The sequence below is a fragment of the Bubalus kerabau genome, chromosome 14, assembly GCF_029407905.1.
Source record: "Bubalus kerabau isolate K-KA32 ecotype Philippines breed swamp buffalo chromosome 14, PCC_UOA_SB_1v2, whole genome shotgun sequence".
Taxonomy (NCBI): domain Eukaryota; kingdom Metazoa; phylum Chordata; class Mammalia; order Artiodactyla; family Bovidae; genus Bubalus; species Bubalus kerabau.
In genome coordinates, this window is record NC_073637.1 from 10,682,992 (window position 1) to 10,701,912 (window position 18,921).

General features: G+C 35.2%; 1 protein-coding gene across 12 annotated transcripts in view; it reads right to left on the reverse strand.

Annotated features, from left to right (window-relative positions):
• PHF20L1 (PHD finger protein 20 like 1) overlaps positions 1 to 18,921 on the reverse strand; it is a 79,960-nt gene that overhangs the window by 51,171 nt on the left and 9,868 nt on the right. For 5 of the 12 annotated variants that reach the window (XM_055545722.1, XM_055545730.1, XM_055545724.1 and 2 more), the window contains exons 3-8: positions 10,909 to 11,080; positions 10,673 to 10,757; positions 6,379 to 6,467; positions 6,058 to 6,135; positions 1,490 to 1,703; positions 777 to 905 (exon numbers count right to left, since the gene is read on the reverse strand). In XM_055545722.1, the coding sequence (XP_055401697.1) occupies positions 777 to 905; positions 1,490 to 1,703; positions 6,058 to 6,135; positions 6,379 to 6,467; positions 10,673 to 10,757; positions 10,909 to 11,080 (767 nt within the window). Of the gene's footprint in view, positions 1 to 776; positions 906 to 1,489; positions 1,704 to 6,057; positions 6,136 to 6,378; positions 6,468 to 10,672; positions 10,771 to 10,908; positions 11,081 to 18,921 lie in introns of all 12 variants that reach the window. The other 7 variants (XM_055545726.1, XM_055545725.1, XM_055545729.1 and 4 more) reach the window with 5 other exon arrangements.

The window sequence follows — 18,921 nt, forward strand, 5'->3', positions numbered from 1 at the left end:
AAGAATCAGACATGACTGAGCCACTAACACTTTATAATAGAACACGCAAAAAATTAAATATATTAACAATCTCTTTTAAAGATTAGAATCATTAGGCCTTGGAAGTATGGGGCTTAAATATGACTGGTCCCTTCTTCTGTGAACACTAACCAGGCTGGAATTTCCTGTGTTTTTCATCATTCTAGTATTCTACTTCCTAAACTACAACACGGCAGAGAGAAATAAGCCCAAATTCTAGAGACCAACCTGAAGGTCAGGATAGAAATTTTAAAAAGTTATAGAAGTTTTTTTTATTTTGGGAATTAACAGATTCAGGAGCTGAATTTAAGTCAGTACTTATCTTTCCAATGATCCCTAATGAGACCAGTCAAGAATAATAATGTTTGTATAATATTTAGAATCTTGGACAGTATGTCTCCACAAGTTGACAAAAGCAGATGATTCAATTTTTATAGAACTAATCCTGCCACCAAAGTGATTTTAAAACTACGGAATTTTACAACATATGACCCCGTGAAATTTTGCAACATATGACCCCGTGCATCCTCACAACATCCCTGTGAGGTAGGCAGAAGACAGGTGATACTGTTTCCATTTCACAAGAGAAAAAACCCATGGTGTCGAAAGGTGATGACCTTAAAGAAACAAAGCAACTGTTTTTCTTATTAATCAGTTAGCTACATTAAACCAAAAGATATATTTTCCTTTATTAAAAACAAACTACTGTAAAATCAAACCCTCCAATCCCCCCCACAAAAAGAATCATTGTAGTTTACCAGTAATCTTGTTAAGCCGAGCTCTCTTTGCCTGAAATGAGTTGCCTTGATTATTTTTCCTCTTGTTTGTTAATGTGCTCTCTGGCTGTGGAAAGACCATCTTTGGAACGTTCTCTACATGAAGTCCTACTTTTAATAGAATACATATATGAGAGTTTATCTAGAATCCAAAGTTAAAACACATGAATTATTTTAAGTAGCAAAACACTAAGATAAGCTTTGCACTTAAGTTTTTTTAATCTAGTGCTTAGACACAGAATTTGAAAAGACACAAATTTCTCCAGACAAATGTATTAGGGAAAAAAAAAAAAAAAACAAACTAACTACTAAAGGCAGTTGTGCTTCGGGAATGACTTACTGCTTTTTCTGTATTATATATTGAAATACATGCAAAAGCATTTTAAAAGTTAAAGAAAACAAAACAAACAAAAAATCCCACACAAAAAGAATCTCAATACCCACTACCAAGAAGTTACAAATCAAAATCACAACTCATTTCTATTCCAGAATACTGAGGGTATCCATTGTCAAGTATCCATATTAGACCATTAACCTTCAGAGCTGTTAAAAAAGTTAACCGTCATTATGATGCTAGGGAAAAAAGCCCAATAATTCAACTGTATGTTCAAACTACAGGTAGCCAAAAGATCTGACAATTCACTATGTGAGTTTACCACTGCCATGGGGAGTGAACATAAAAACATATTTTGTACCAAAAGTTTCACTAGATGCAGGCAGATCTTCCTTCTTCTCAACTTCTGGTGTGGTTATAGAAGTTGAAGTTTCTTCCTTTTTTGAAGGTACTTTAAACCATTTTCTCTCATCTTTCTCTTTATCTTTATTGCTGTTAGCGCTGGTTCGAGGTTTGTTCCCTGTTTTATTCTTGGCTGCAGCTGCAGCAGCTGCTTTGACTAAAGCTATCCAATCCTCCAAAGGAAAAACACAAAACATGTGAAGCATTAAAAACTTAATTAAAATTACACTAATGAATAAAAACATGTATCACATTTTCAAAGCTACTTTCACAGGCACACAAATATGAAAATCAGATTAACTACATTTACAAGGTAGATCATCAATGTGTTAGATTATCAAATTTAATAATCTAATCAGTTATATGACCTCACATAAAATGGGAAAATACTTAATTTTATATTGATATTCAATAACAAATATCTTTTGATGGAATAAAATTTAAAATATAAGAAAACCTATGATAAATGTGGAAATATCTCATGACATTCTACCTTAGTACTTTAGGGTTTAAATGTCTGTTTCTTTTCTGTGATGCAACGTATTACAAAAATAATATGAAAAAAATGCTTATGTTTCAATTCTGCAAATATTAAAAGAAATGTACGGTCAGCCAGCACTAACTTTGGGTTCTGCATCCAGGGATTCAACCAACTGCAGAACAAAAATACTTGGGGGAAAAAAATTTCCAAAGTTCCAAAGTGCAGAACTTGAATTTGCCATGCTCCGGCCACTATTTACATAGCTTTTACATTGTGGTAGGCACTATAAGTAACCCGGAGATGATTTGGGAGGATGTGAGCAGGTTATATGCAATATGATGCCATTTTATATAAGAGACTTGAGCATCTACAGATTTTGGTATCCATGAGGGTCCTGGAAACAATTCCCTGCAGATAATGAGAAATGACTGTGTTCCCACAGAGCAAATGACTACTCTTTCATTAGGAAGAATGTATCACTCAAAGTAAGGCCAATTTCACAAAGGTCAAAGTATGATTTTATTATTTTTCAAAGTTTTTAAAGTTTGCACAACAATTAATCACAAGAGCTTGCCATATTACCAGTAAAGGAAAAAAAAAGCTACTTGACCAAGGTAAAGTATACACTGTCAGACTCTAGTTTAATTTCCCTCCCTTTACAACTTTCTGAATCTGTATTAGCTGTCATTCTTCTGAGATGCAAATATTTATGTTCTTGTGTTGATTTTTTTTTTTTAGTTTGTGACTAAATAATTTCTACTCTTTTACTTTGAACTAAAAACACTTATTCTTAGTCCAAGCAACTAAAAACAATTTCACAACATCAACTATATGTTAATTCATGGGTTGTATTAACAAACACAGGCCATTAAGCAAATCAAGTTGATGGCTGTTCAGTACTGAGAATATATGGTAAAGACAACAAGCCATTAAAGGGAAACAAACAAAATAAAAGCCTCTCTCCCCCATGACTGAAATGAACTGAAAACATCAGGCAATTGCACCTAACACATTCCCACTGACCAATTTCCTATTGAATACCCTATTGATGTGCCAGGAAACATGCTAAGTTGATAGAAGATGCTGGCTGAAAACCTCAGGAACCCACTGGCCTGGAGTGACCACATTTTTGCTCCTGCCTGGAAGACACCCAATATGTAACTTCCCCATATTTTAAACAATGTCCCCAAAGCATGTCTTATTAGAAAGTGAATTATGACAAGGTTGTGAAACAAAATTTTATATCTCTAGTTTGTAAAACCAAACTAACAAAGAAAACCAGATACACCAGTACTATCCACCCCAAGTTTTACTCAGAACCACCTCTTTAGTCCTTCCCATAAGGAATTGACAGGCAGATAAAATTAACTATAAGACAATGTAACAGGACAGATAGTAGAGAATAAACAAAACACAGGCTTCTGGGGAAATGATAGATGATTTGAACCCTGAAAGAGGAATCTGCTGGGGAAAAAGTCAAAGAAAGAGAAATGGACTCTCCAAGCAAAAGGAAAACCATTAAACAAAGGCAAAGTGTATACGAATAGAAAAGAGAGGTTTAAGGCCAAAGAGCAATCTGGGTGACTTAAGTATTATGGCTAAGTTGAGCCTTGAGACTAACATTTAAGTAGAAGGAAAAAAACACCACCAACGCAAATGACTTATAGAGCTCCATCAACAAAGCAGAAAGAAAAAACAAGATTACACACAACAGACAAGCAAAGGAAAGGGCTAAATTCAGTCTTACTAAGAACAGGGCATTTAATTCTAGGTTTTGCATGTAGGGAAAACTTTAAGTTGTTAAGAAAAATGCCAAAAGATGATAAGGGTAAAAATTCCACGCCCAAATGTTTTCTCTCTCCAATAAAAAGAAAAATAGAAGAGATTAATGTTGTACTCTTCAAAAGTGAAATCGGATAAAACAGTTCTTGATCATAGGACATGTTAATCATGGGGATCACTGTAGTTGTGTGAGTAAAGAATTCTTCAATTATTTCATGCTTCCATTTTTTAACTGGAAAGATTCAATATCAAAAATAACTGGTGTGCTCCTTCCATGAATGAGAACTAAAGATGAGAACACAGAGCACTGTACTAGAATGAACACTGTCTGAAATCAGGTATGAGTTCAGAGATACTCTGCACACTATGGTTGAGTGGAATTTTAGGTGAGTCGCTGAATTCTCTCAGTTCTGAATTCCTCAACGATGAAATAGAAATACCAGCTATACCTATGTCAAATGATTTGCTATGAGAATCCAATACAGCAATGTATTAAAAAAAAGTTCTAACAATAGTAAAGGACCTGATGAACATGCCAAGTCGCTTAGTCGTGTTCGACTCTCTGCGACCCCATGGACTGTAGCCCACCAGGCTCCTGAGTCCATGGGATTCTCCAGGCAAGAATACTGCAGTGGTTGCCTTTCCTTCTCCAGGGGATCTTCCTGACCCAGGTATCAAACCCCCATCTCTTAAGTCTCCTGCATTGCAGGTGGGTTCTTGACTACTAGCGCCACCTGGCCAGTCTCTTAACACTAGTGAGTTACGGTGTAAATTTTATATCAGCACACCCTCAAAAAGAAAAACAGGTGAGAAAAAACTACACAAAATTTAGAGAAAAACATTCCCATAGTGCATTTATTTGATTCCTCATCCTTTGCTGGTTAAGCAAAATAAATTTTACTGTTTATCTTTACAAAGAAATTCTCAAAGGACTCAAAACTTAGAAGATAGTATGCAAAGCTGGATTCTCTTACTACTGTTCAAACAACACCTGATTTATTATATGACCTAGGTGAAAACAAATCAAAAACTTGTGGGGAAAAAGATACTCAAAATATAAGGATATTTTATAAAAAACAATCCCATACATGTCTTTAATGTGCTTGTAATTAAAAACTATGAAAAAAACAAAATTAAAAGAAATATACTAATATTTTCTTTTAGGAGTTTGTATTTTGATATTGATTTTAATGTTACCACACATCACGGTGTGACTAGAATACTCATTAAAAATAAAACATCCACTATGTCCAAAAAATTAGTTTTTATAACTTATTTTACCACAAACCAAACTGGTTCAGTGTCACTTTGGAAAAAATAGAGTTTTAAAGTTAGTGCCATCACATAAATATTTGAAAGAACAAAATAACAGTTTTAAAGCAAAAAAAAAGAAAAATTGAGAATTTTAAACAGTATATATTAAACTAAGTTGCCAATGTCTCAATCAATCTTTCTGTGTAGTAACCAAGGAATCACATCATTGAACACTTGAGAACATTTTATTTATATATACAAGTAGAAAAATACAAAGCAATTTCCTGATCAAAAGTGTTTCCATTTTAAATTGCATTTCCATATTAATTGAAGAAAAAAACTCTGCTACTTGATGTCAAAACCAGGTAATTTAAAACATTCCAGCTTCTCAGAAAACAAAAATAATGTTTCAACTCTGGTAGTCTACATCCCAAATACAGCAGTAGGTAGTCTGCTAAATGTATACACTTGACTGGAAATGACCAGGTGATTTCAACACAGTTTAAGATGACATTTTTCACCACATGGTATGCAACAAATATGTAGCATATTTCCATATTAGACATTTTTACAGATCACTTTCAATTTCTTAAAATTAATTGTAGGTCCAGGTGCTGAAAATCCCAAATAACAGCAGAACATAAAAGAAAACATTTTAAATTTCTACTGGCACCTTTTCTTTCCAGTATTTCAAGAAACATATTCAATCAATAGAATTATGGTTTTAACTTCATCCCAGATTCTCTTTCAAATGCTTACCGTTCATTCTTGCTTTGAGCAGTGACAGCATGTAATACACTGCTTACATCATGTAACTCAGAAAGCCCTACCTGAAACAGCCTACAGAGTGTCAGGTAAGCGCCTTTTGAAAGAAAATTAATGACTATGATTTACAGAAGAAAAGAAGAAGATAAGAAACTCAATATAAAATTTTATATTAAAAATTAACTTTCTAAATGATAACCATATACCAGGAAAAATGAAACAGAATTAACAAAAAAGGCACTCACCTCACTTCCCATAGACTGGTTACACGATCCAGCTGGGTCGCTAGGACAACACCAGCTTAGTGGATGCTGGGCTTTCACCTGGAACAGAAACTAGTGACCTGTAACTTGGGCAGGTCTAAAACCAAAGAAGCAAAAATCAAGTGTATAACTGATTTTACATTCGAAGCTTCTCTTTCTTGCTGCTATTTGGGGCTATCAGCACATAATCCTACAATTAGTTCACTTTAAAATATATATATATGTGAAAGTATATATATATTTTATCAGTCACCATTCAAGAAGACATCCCTTTGGGAAGCTAGGAATGCTGAACACTCTTACCTGCCCCTTAGCATCCTCGGGCATGGCTTTAATGTGCATTCGTTTTAAACAACGAATTACTCCATCATAAAACTGAACTGTGAACGTTCCTGAAATAGGAGCGAGTCAGGATCATTAGAAAACATAATTCAGTCTTACAGCAACACCTGATATCAAACAAGTAATGCCCTGACACAAATAAACACCCTGTGACTGCAGTAACTGCAAACACACATCAAGTGTATGGAGTTTACAGTCTGTTTCACTGTAAAAATAACTCTGATTTCCCTTAAGGGGTGCACAAATCCCATCTTGATAAGTTAGCTGCATATAACTCTGATTTTTACTGGAGGATTTTAAAATTTATAACAAATATATGTTTAAATAACATATCAGTTATGTTATAATATACCTGAAGAAAATAAAATTATTATTTACAAAAGTGAATAATATTTCTAAGAATCAGCATTTGCTGTCTTTGAAAGTTTCTTTCTAAATAACAGAAAAATCAGGGAGAAAAATCTCAGGAAAGGATTATTCCTTTTCTCAGGGAAGGATTATTTCTTTGCAATATTAGTTAACTGGCAAACAAGAATTACAGATTCCTGGGATTTTAAGCTACACACCATTTTACGTATCGTTGGCATGACAATCTTCCTGTGCCAATAAACACTGACCTCCGTGAAACGAAACGCTGCGTCCAATGACAGTTTATCAGCAGCACAGCCATTCCCCGAAACCCTGATTTCCATGTCTTTCCCACTAAACCATCCTGCTGTTGGGATTCATGATTCTATTTACATGACTATTTCAAAGGACACTCACTTTTCGTTACAGACTCCATGCTTTCATGCTTGTCAGTACCATCAGAAAACATATAAATTACACAGATTTTATATTTATGGAAATCCCAGTGTTCTTCTATCATTTCCTGTACCAAACCAATGTGGGCTGCGTGACACTTGATGTAAACAGATATTTGATCTTTACAAAAGAGGTATAAACAATTGGCATCAAAGCCAATAAATCAATGTACAAAGATTTTCTTTTCTTTGTAATATGAATAATACCATTGATTTCATATCTTTCTATAATTACCATTACATACAAATCATGGACATAAAGAACTAAACCCAAATTACGAAAGAAACGGAGCAGCTGAAGAGCAAGAATGTGAAGAATTCAGGAAGACTGTGAGACTGAAAAACCACTTGTGCCCCTTACACTACCACCGTTCGTGCCCCTCCCTCCTCCTTCCTCACGTGGCACTGCAGATGAGGGCAAACTCTGCGCCACACTGACCATGCACTCACCCCCCGCCTCTGAGGACAGTCTCCCCGCTGTGATGCCTTTTCCTTTCTCAACTCCAACCCACTCTTCAAGGATCAGCTCTTCAAATACCACCCATCATATGAAAACCTCCCTGATCACTCCAACCTAAGGTGATTTGCCCCTTCTCTCCAACTCCTCCAAGACATATTATGTATACCTAAATGTCCACATTTGTTAGTTTTGTTTAGCTTTTGCAGTGAACAAAGTGCTCTGAGGGCTTCCTTTTTTAAGGGGGGAGGGGAAGGATGGTGGCAGTAGACCAAGGGAGGCTCATTCAGCCTGTGGGCCACACAGGAAAATCACTAAATTAATACCTCCCATAGAAAATGTTTAAAAACAAGTTATATCTGCCAATATTTCACTAAGGGCTTCCTCAAACTGCTCTTGAAATGGCAGAGGTTGCAATGAGTAACATCATTCTTCCACTGATGTAAGCTTAAATTTCTGTATTACATGCCTATGGACAAATGGGATAGGATAAACAATGAGGGTGGCTTGTTTCTGAGTATGTAGTACATGTGCATATGCATGTGCTTTGTAAAAGAAGCTTCACGCTTGTAAGAAAGGTCTCAAAGCTCTGCACGTTTAAAGAAATTTCTCATAATGAAAACAGAGAGCACTGTTTAATTCTGTTCTGTTTGGGTTGTTGTTGTTCAGTCGCCAAGTTCAAGTCTGACTCTTTGCAGCCCCATGGACTGCAGCACGCCAGGCTTCCCGGTCCTTCATGATCTCCCAGTGCTTACTCAAGCTCATGTCCATTGAGTAGGTGATGCAATCCAACCATCTCAGCCTCTGTCGCCCCCTTCTCTTTATGCCCTTAATCCTTCCCAGCAACAGGATCTTATCCAGTGAGTCAGTTCTTCGCATCAGGTGGCCAAAGAACTGCAGCTTTAGCTTCAGCATCCATCCTTCTAATGAACATTCAGGGCTGATTTCCTTTAGGACTGACTGGTTTGATCTCCTTGCAGTCCAAGGGACTCCTAAGAGTCTTCTCCAACACCACAATTTGAAAGCATCAATTATTCAGTGCTCAGCTTTCTTTACAGTTGAACTCTTACATCCATACATGACTACTGGAAAACTAGAGCTTTGACTAGATGGACCTTTTGTCAGCAAAATGATGTCTCCACTTTTTAATACACTGTCTAGGTCTGTCATAGCTTTTCTTCCAAGGAGCAAGGAATTAGTCATGGCTTTTCTTCTGTTTGGGTAAGATCCAATTATCTAACAAAATGGATTCATTACTTCTTTTCCTTCCAAAAATTGTTACTGACTCCCTAACTCTGTGCTAGACTCTGAACTAGATGCCTGAGGAGCCAATATAGGACATGGGAACGTGAGCTCTGAAATACAGCTTTCCAGAAGTTTAAGTAAACATTGATTTAAAGGCCCCACTAGGAAAGAAGTAACCTGAAAACTTAACTGAGATGTCCCTCAGGTGACTAGTAATAAGCTCACAGCCATATCTGTTATTTCAATTAACTAAAACAATAAATTAGACTAAGGCTTTTGTAAAGTTACATCATCAATTCTAGCCAGAAAACTGTAACTTACTTTTTCACACTTAACATTTTTTACTGTATTTGTTTTTAATTAAATGTTTTCTTTTTTTCTTCTTCTCTTACCTCGTAATTTTTCTCAAGTTTTTTGTTAAATTTTCAGCTTAAATCCTTAGCTAAATTCTTTAGCAAGACTACAAGATACTTCATATACCAATTTTGTTTCTTTCCTCCACCTCTTCTGTTCTTCTACAAACCTGAAAGGAATCCTTCACTCCAGTCACATCAAAGACTTGCAGTTCCTTAAAAACGGCATGTCTGTCTTCTATTCTTTTGCATATACCACTTCTTCTGCCAGAAAACCTCTTCAACCCTCCTTTTCTAGCTCATTTGTTTGGCTTTCAAGATACAAGGTAAAGTAAGTATCCCCTTACTTAAGTTAAATGCTCATCTTGCAAAAAATGTATCAATGTGGGTTTGTTTTTTGTTTTTGGTCCTGCTGCATGGCTTATGGGATCTTAAAATTCCCCACCAGGGACTGGACCCAGGCCCTCAGCAGTGAAAGTGCTGGGTCCTCACCACTGGACTGCCAGGGAATTCTCTCAATGTGTTTCTTTAGTAAAAAAATAAATGAGTGGTAGAGTTTGAGAAATCACTGTAATAGGAAAACAACATACTACTGATTTGGAAAATATACTTATAAGTATTTCACAATTATTATTTAAATGAGATTTGAAGTCAGAAATTTGAAATATTTACGTATATTTCCAATAATAATTTAAATATTAATTATAATCTGTTTCCAAATTAGTTGGTCTACAAGTTTTAAAATTAATTATCTGTGCAACAGATTTTCTTGTTTTATGCCACACTAGCACACCTGATTTCTGTGTTATTTTCCATGTATCTGGTAAATTCAGTAACTTCTCCTCTGTATTAATGTTAGATATCACAAAAGGCTGATAGGAAAATTAATTATGTACAAAAATTAATTAAAAGGGGGCAGGGAAAAAGATGCAAGAAAGGAAATCCTCATATTGATAAAGTTCCATACTCTTTCCTCAGAAAATATTGTACTGTTTTACTTCCAACCTGAACTGATTTGAATTTTCCTGTATCTTTAGCACTCAGGTAAAGATGTTCATAAAAATAATTTAGCCAGCAAACTAGAAACAGAGAAGCAGAAATAAAATGTGTATAATATAAGCCTGTCAACTGAAAGCTGAAAAATTTTAACCAACTACTAACCTAATTACTCTACTTAGGCAGCATATTACATATCATCTTATTCTATACAATATATAATGAATTAAATACATAACAAATTAAATTTTTATCCTAAAAAAATATTAGACTAATTAAAGTATAAATCAAAGAGAAGTAACAGCTACATGTAACAACTACATGCGTTAATTAAAATTAGAAATATAGTTAAATTTTACTGTAAATCCCATCTTAATTCTCAGATCATTTCAAATACGTACCTTCTTTGTTAATCGCCTCAATCTTGGCAGGGTAATAGCGACAGTCTGTCCAACGAGCCAGAACCTCTTCTCCAGCTTTAAAATCCTATTTTAAACAACTTTTAAAAATCAATACCATGTATAATAAACAAGCATTTCCTTAATTAAAAAAAAAACAAGCTTTTGTAAAATTTAACAGAATTCCTTTAAAAAATACATCATTACATATCTAGCAAACAGAAAGGCTTGCTACTTACAAAGAAATCTTCCTCATCTTTTAGCCCTTCTTTTCTTAATGCAGGTCTCTCAAGGGGGCGCAACCTATTGCTATCCCAGTAAATCCACTCATCATAACGATGACTCCAGCGCTCAAAATGGACCAACATCTTGCCCTCCTCATAGTCAATTTTTTCAATTCGTGATGGATACCTCAAAAATAAAAAAAGCCATATCAGGAGAAAATTCTTACATTTGTTTACATAAAGCATGAACTGAAATACTGCTTACTATTATACCCATAAACAATATGGACCCATATTTTTAAACTACTGACCAACAAAGTTCGCTTTAGTCTTTGTCTTTTCTTTTTAATGATTGCTCTCAAGACCTACTGAAATATTAACAGTTCAATCCCAGCGGACATATAAATTATATTATTTATAATATAAATTATGCTATCTTGGGAAATAATTTGATAACATGCATCAAAAGCTTTAAACATATTCTTACTTTTGACTCAAAAATTCCAATTTTGGAACTATATACACAAAGCATGTATAACAAAAAAATAAAAACCATATGGTTAAAAAAAACCTGAAAACTGTCCATAACTATATAAACTATGGTATATCTGCTGAATGGAGTATCATACAGATTTTAAATGTAATGCTTACAAAGAATTTATAATGTAGGAAAATGTAAAAAAGCAGTACTGTGATTACTAGAATTATAAATATATAAAATGTTAAATAGTAATACATTGGTCGAGCAAAAAATGACACACATTTGTCTATGACAATAAAGTACTTTCTCTTTTCTATTTTTCATACTATCCAATATTTTATAATAAGTATTAATGCTGGTATGGAAATTTGAGTTAAAACTTCAATTTAAGAATATAGAAACAGTATCACATTGCTCTGTCTTCACATGTGCTGATTCTCCCAGGATTAATTCCAAAATAAAAATTAGTTAACCTGAAACTTTTAACAAAAAAAAGCTTCATAATTCTTAATGTATACAATATGTAATCTTCACAGAGACTCAAAGATTTTTCGAAAGTAACATTAGGTAACACTAAGAATTCAACAGCAGCACATAGTAGATTATTTAGCCATATGGTTTATTTTATACTTTTACTAGTTCTATCAGTTTTTTATTTCCCCTGTAGAATAAATATAAATCTATATTAACAAATTTAAATATAAAGCAAAACAGCCCTCACATAACTTTTAAATTAAGAACTGAGTACTACCTGCTTCACACATTTACGCTATTCAAGGCTTTTTATACATTTCAAGGGCCCCGAATCGTTCTCTGCTATAGCTTCTTTCCTCCCTTCAGTCTAATGACACTGAACTATTTGGAATTTCCTTAAACATACCATGCCTTGTCAAACACCTATGCTTTTGTCTGTTCTGTTCCTTCTGCCTAGACCTAAGCTGCCCTTCCCTTCCTCTGTACACTCATCATTCAAGACTTGATTTAACATGCAATCACCTGTGTGAAGACCCCCAACTCTACACCCCCTGGTACTCTCACTGCACCCATCTCATCACAATCATCTGCGCAGGATCCTAAACTGTGGGCTGTGAAGCATTTACAGCCCTTGAGACATTAAACATATGACACAAAAAAAGGGGTCCTATGGTCAAATAAGGTAGGAAAATACTGGATTAAATAAACCATTTTCTTTATTGAAGACTTATTGGTTCTGTCAACAAGATTGGAATAAGGCATTCACTACGACCAAAGCATGTAACCCCTTTCATCACAAAGTATTTACCAACACTTCGCGAGACAGGAGACATCTCAGAAACAGGATGTTAGCAATTACAAGGGCCTGTGAGTTTCGGGGACTGAGTCACGGTCACCTTTGTACCCCCAGCACTTTCACAGTGAGAGAGACACACTGGCTACTGCGGGAATGCTCAGGGTGAACAACTGATGTTAAAGAAAGAAAATCTGTACATTTCTTCAGAGCTGAGATAGCAGTTTCACTCTTTAGAGGGCATACATGTGATAAGGAAACATTCTGTTAAAGAGAAGCACAAACACAGGAAAACCTAGGGGCTCAACACACACTCCCTGAGGTGGACATGCCGATTCCCCATTTACAATCAAAAATGCTTGTCTTCTGTAGTTTTGCTGATTTGTTTCTGCTGCTCTGGTTTTCAAATCAAAACAAAAAATGCCAATAGCATTAAGGGAAGCCTAGAGATAAGGTTCTTCTTTATTTTTCAACATTCACTAGCCATTTAACTACTATAAAAGGTGTTCTATCAATTATAAAAACTAAGTTTCTAATTTATGTGTTTATATCTTTTTGATTTTGAACAAGAAAATAAGAGGTTTATTCTATAAGTTCCTTCAAATTCTAAATGTATACAATTAAATGTATACAAACAAATGGCAGGTTAAAAGGAAACATAACTAACCCTTATCTTCAAGGAGCTTCGCTTAGAGTCAGATGAGCAGACGGAAGCTGCATGTTATTTCTGAGAGTCATAAATCCGTCAGGCCCTATGTTCTTCCTCTATTGAGCATCAGCTGATTTTTATATACCTTATCTCATCAGAGCCTGGTAACCATCCAAGGTACAGATAACACAGTCACCATTTAACAGATGAAGACTGTCCAAGGACACACATGTAAGAGTATTCAAAGTCAGAGCTAACTGGTACAAAGAGCCTACAGGAGAAATGCGGTAAGGCCTATATCAAAGTAATTATACCATACATGGTAAACTGTTAAGTTTATAAAACATTTTTTTTCTCCTTTGCATCAAGCTTTTAGTTCTGAACAACCATGAATTTTTCAGAGTTAATTCGCTCATTAACATATTTTCTCACAAGTTAGTTTTCCCTGAAGATAGTGAGCAGTAGTACAATACGAATTTCAACTTTGATTTCTCTTTGCCTTTATTTTTTTTTAATTTGAATATAATTTGCTTTTTTTCACTGAAGTATAGTTGACTTTACCAAAATCCTACATAAGATGCAACAGTTAATATTTCAGAGAAAACTGGCGCCATGGTGACCATTCTTGGGAGAAGTTACCTATGTTGGTCTTGGTGGGAGACTTTAGGGATTCAGACTTAATCAACATGGTACAAAGGTAAAGTGTATACAATGCATTACTCATTTATTCAATCAATGTTCATTTACTTAAAACCATCATGTGATTCAGGGTTGAGCATCAGCTGGACAAGGAGGATTCAGACAAACAGAATGTGGTTTCTGTCTTCAAGGACCTCAGGACCAGAGACTTGGAGGGGCACTTTCAGGAAACAGTTCCCTTTGGTTAGACTATATGGTAAGTAGTAAGGTGAGTAAAGAAGAGTGGGAGCTCAGACTGGACTGATTAGCTAGGTTCAAACTAAAGGGCCCTGAAATTGTGAACCAGTGAAATGCCTCTTCATTCATTATATTCAAACAGGGAATCCTGTAAAGTCTGTACTTAATTTGGTTATCAGTTAACCTTAGAAAAAAACCCTAACATCAAGATCTTTGCTATCCATTTAAAATACACAAAATGGTAATTTAACATATAGCCCTATTATTATTTTATTCTATACAGTTAAATGATTTCCCTATTCAAGATGGCCCATAGTAATGCCTTGATACTCAGTGAATAAAAAATATTTCTGAACAAATGTATTCACAAATGCCTCTACATCTTGAACCACAGCAATTATTTTGATGCACAATGTATGTTTTATTATAACTGAGTATGAATGGAATGTAAAATTTTTCTTACTGAATTTGGAAGATGTAGTGATAATGTTTTTGTTTTTGCTTTTCAAAGGATGAATCATGGAAAGCTGTTAAGAGTAAAGAACAGTGACTAGGCTGAGTCCCAAATGTTTGCAAATGATTGGGAAAAAAAATCTGAAAAGTGGGAGACTGGAATTTCAGAGTTAAAACAATTAGGGATAAGAAGAAAACAAAAACAAATAACATAGTTGGCACCTCTCCAGGGTTCAAAAGAAACAGATGGAGAGAAGGCAACTAGGGCTATGATTCGTCAACGCCAAAATTCTACACAGAGCTCTACTATTCCTTATGACGATACAACAAAATATCATAAAATTTCCACATCTGTCTTCCCTATCATATCCCACTTTAAACTACTTGCACTGTTTAAATGATGTTAACCAGTGTAGAAATTAAGGGACTGCCTCCATTGCTCTGGGCCTATCTCACCCTTGTATGTCTTTTGCACTTGAATCTTAAGAGAACAGAGTTTACTCTGGGCAAACTTAGCAAGAAAAAATAATCCATCCTAAATTGTTTATTAGGTTTAATGGAAACAAACAGCATTCAGAAACACTGAGAATGATCCTTGCTGAATTTAACAAAATTTTCATATGTGCAATTCTACTTCTGAGAAGGAAATGGCAACCCACTCCAGTGTTCCTGCCTGGAGAATCCCATGGGCAGAGGAGCCTGGCAGGCCATGGTCCATGGGGTCGCAGAGATTCAGACACAACTGAAGTGACTTGACTAAGCACGCAATCTCGCAACTGATTTCTTAGGACTCTTTCTGAATCAGTGTGGTCAAATTCTCTAATGGTCCAGTTCAACCGTGGCTGTAACAGCAGGGTAAAGTGAAGTGAAAGTCGCTCAGTCATGTCCGACTCTTTGTGACCCCATGGACTATACAGTCCATGGAATTCTCCAGGCCAGAACACTGGAGTGGGTAGCCTTTTTCTTCTCCAGCGGATCTTCCCAACCCAGGGATCGAACCTAGGTCTCCCGCACTGCAGGCGGATTCTTCACTGGCTGAGTCACAAGGGAAGCCCGACTAAAGCAAGACCATTATCAAAAACAAAAATTACTTTCACCTTCCACTTTATTGCCTCATCCAATAATACCAGCATTTTAACACTGTCACTGGTGCCTTCCACTTACCCAAGATGGGTCAGAGAGTAGCAAGCTTTATGGATTCTGAACTAACTCTGTAATTCATTAAAAACCAGACACTGAGCAAAGAGACTAGGTACACACTGAATAAACTGTATTGGTTCCCTATAACATCAACTCAAGTCTATTGTCAAAACATAAAGGAAATAAGAAACCTACAATGGGAATTACCATTACAGATGAATGACTACACTGGCTCATGTTATTAACTGTTTTACATGACAAGTCCTAACTGACAGCTAGATCAGGAGACCAAGATTCCCTGAGAATGTATGTAAAAAAACCGTTTGGCCCAGAAGTGTACAAGTATTCTCTTGAGAGAAGGGTTCCCAACTTTGATCAGATTTCCAAGGGGTTCATGATTCAAAAAAAAAAGTCCTCTGGAAAGCAAGACCATCTGTTAGCCCTCAGACCACAGGTGTTCCACATTCCTGGGAGCAAGGAAACGATGATGGGCACGCAGCTATGCCAGGACTATAACCTGACAGATTAAAGCACGTAAGCCAAAGGACATGGCTGTTAACTACTCATCAGTAGGTTACCACCCACTGAGCACTACCAAATATCCCAAAGACCATCAGAATTCACTCTGAGATTTCACTCATCATATGAACAAGGGCTGTGTTAATCAAAAAGGCAATTGACCCAATAAATTATTCAAATTATGTATTTTAAATAATAATCCTTGTTTATACTGGTAAAACAGTAAAATTTCTAATTTACACAAATTAAAAAATTGACAGTTCCTCATCCATTTAACTCGGCACTGAGTCTCTAATTCACTGAATGTCAGACACTAAAGTAGGAATAAAGCTACAAACAATCAACAAATTCAGGAGGGAGAGGAGAAGAAAAGGGAATCAAATAAGGTAATACAATTACAATATGATGTAATAGCTAATAAAGGTACACTGCAGTAGCACACAGAGAGAATACCTAAATCAGATGTTCTCTTGGATAAAGCAGTTCTTCAATTTTTAAAGGATGAAATACACTTGAAAAATGACTTCAATGTAATTTAAATGTTAGCAGGATCTCCAGGAGTTAGAATTAACAATTCAGAACAGTCTTGTGGATAGGAACTGCATTAGCAAGAAACCCTCAATGTGTCATAAAAAATGACCAAAACATATTATAAGGTATAGAAATAGAGACCTTCCTTACATATAATTGTCAGAAGAGGTTTATCTGCCAAATAATAAAAATTAATGTAGAATGAAGTCGAACGCAAACCTAAGATTCTTATAAGCTGCTAACCTTTTAAAATGTTTAGTTTCTTGGAAACACTTTAAATTTAATTATGCTTTGTAATTTTCAGGTGTTTCCTCACACATTAACGGATCACAACTACAATAATGTCACCTGCCAGAACAGCATTTTTAGATGACACGCTTCTAGGCACTGCATGCGAGTTTGTTTCACACTTGAACAACACGCTGAAAACAAAACCCTTTTGATTAATTCAAACTTGATATTCCACAATGAAGCATAAATCCAAAGAATCTAAATTTTAAGAACGCTCAGAGGATGGTTATATACATCAAAACTGCATCTGTTCCAACACTGAATTCCAAGGATCTCACCACATTATCCCTTAGGTCTTTTCAGAGCCATTCATCACGAAGACACACATACGACATAAAACAGATCACCCTGCTTCCTACCTGTTCATAATCTTTGCAGCAAAGAACAGTAAGACCAGAGTTAGCTATGTATTTTTCCCTAGTGACTCGTAGCAACCACTTTTCAAATCAAGGTTTCATTTCAGATGACTGGATTTAAACTCCTGCTGCTCTACCTCCTCAGTATCTGCATCTCCTCTGTGCCTACATTCACTCATGCCATCGGTTCTGGCCAAATCAAAATGCTCACAACACAATCTCTATGCTCATTACCATCTCCTACCGTAAGAATCAATTAGACTATCAAAAATTCCTTTCCCACTCCACCAAAAATGCCACCAATATTCTACTCCAAGTTTATGTGCTTCATATAATTTGTTCAAACCAACATGATCAAACTTTGTTATTTGTTACAAAACTCCAAACACTAACCTTACCAGGTTGCAGTTGACCGTTTTGATTTCTTAATATTTAGCATTTAAAAATTAATTTAATATACTACACAGTCATATATTCTTATACATCTATGATTAAAATTTTAGGAATTTACAGTGACTTTTCTATTAGATTCTATTTTCTTAGAATAACTAACGTTCATGCTGCTATTATCATTAAAGCTAGCACTTATTTACCATGTGGCAGAGACCATGAAAAGTTCTTAAAGTGTACTCTCTTGCTAAATATTCAAACAACCCTTTGAGTTAGGTACTACTATTATTTCCAGTTATTTAAGGAGGTCATAGAACCTCTGGAAGTCAAGTAACTTCCTCAAGTCGAAACAGTAAGTGGTAGATCCCTGAATGGAGGTCTGTCTATCCTTAAAGAATATGCTTTTGATTATCATATATTCTGCATCTGACAACTGATCATTTTCAGCTCCTGTCAACCTTACTGCAGTACTTATAATACAGGGGGCTCTTTCTCAAGAGATACAAAAGCAATATGAAATCAAGTTATATGCTTATTTTTCTTGCAAATTTAATTTTAATCTTCTGTTTCTGATACAAATATAATGCAAAAAGTTTTTGTTAGCCAGAAAGCATGGAAAATAGCTTTTATTATATTGTACAAAATAAACATTCCTCTCACCCCATATAAAAAGACTAAGCAAACAGACTCTTCTGTTTTATTATTAAAAATTCTCAAAAAAAAAAGGCAAACTGCATCTCAAGTATGTCCAAGTATGAAACATTACATTATGATGATAAAAGAATGTAAGGGGGAAAAGTAGCTTAACTTACATGCTTGATTCTGTCATAACATATTTAAAAGTTAAGATAGGAAAGTTGGGATATGAGTTGTTAGGGAACTAAGAAAAACACTAGCTGACTTTAAAAATGAAAAGATATGAAATTTCTTAATAGTTTGATAAATATCGTTCTTATTATTCTATGCTTAGTTTTCAACAAGTAAGTCATAATTCATTTGCAGTAGTGTTTTATAGTGGTAACCAAATTTCAACATATCCCCAAAACTTTCCCTGGTGGCTCGGAGGTTAAAGCGT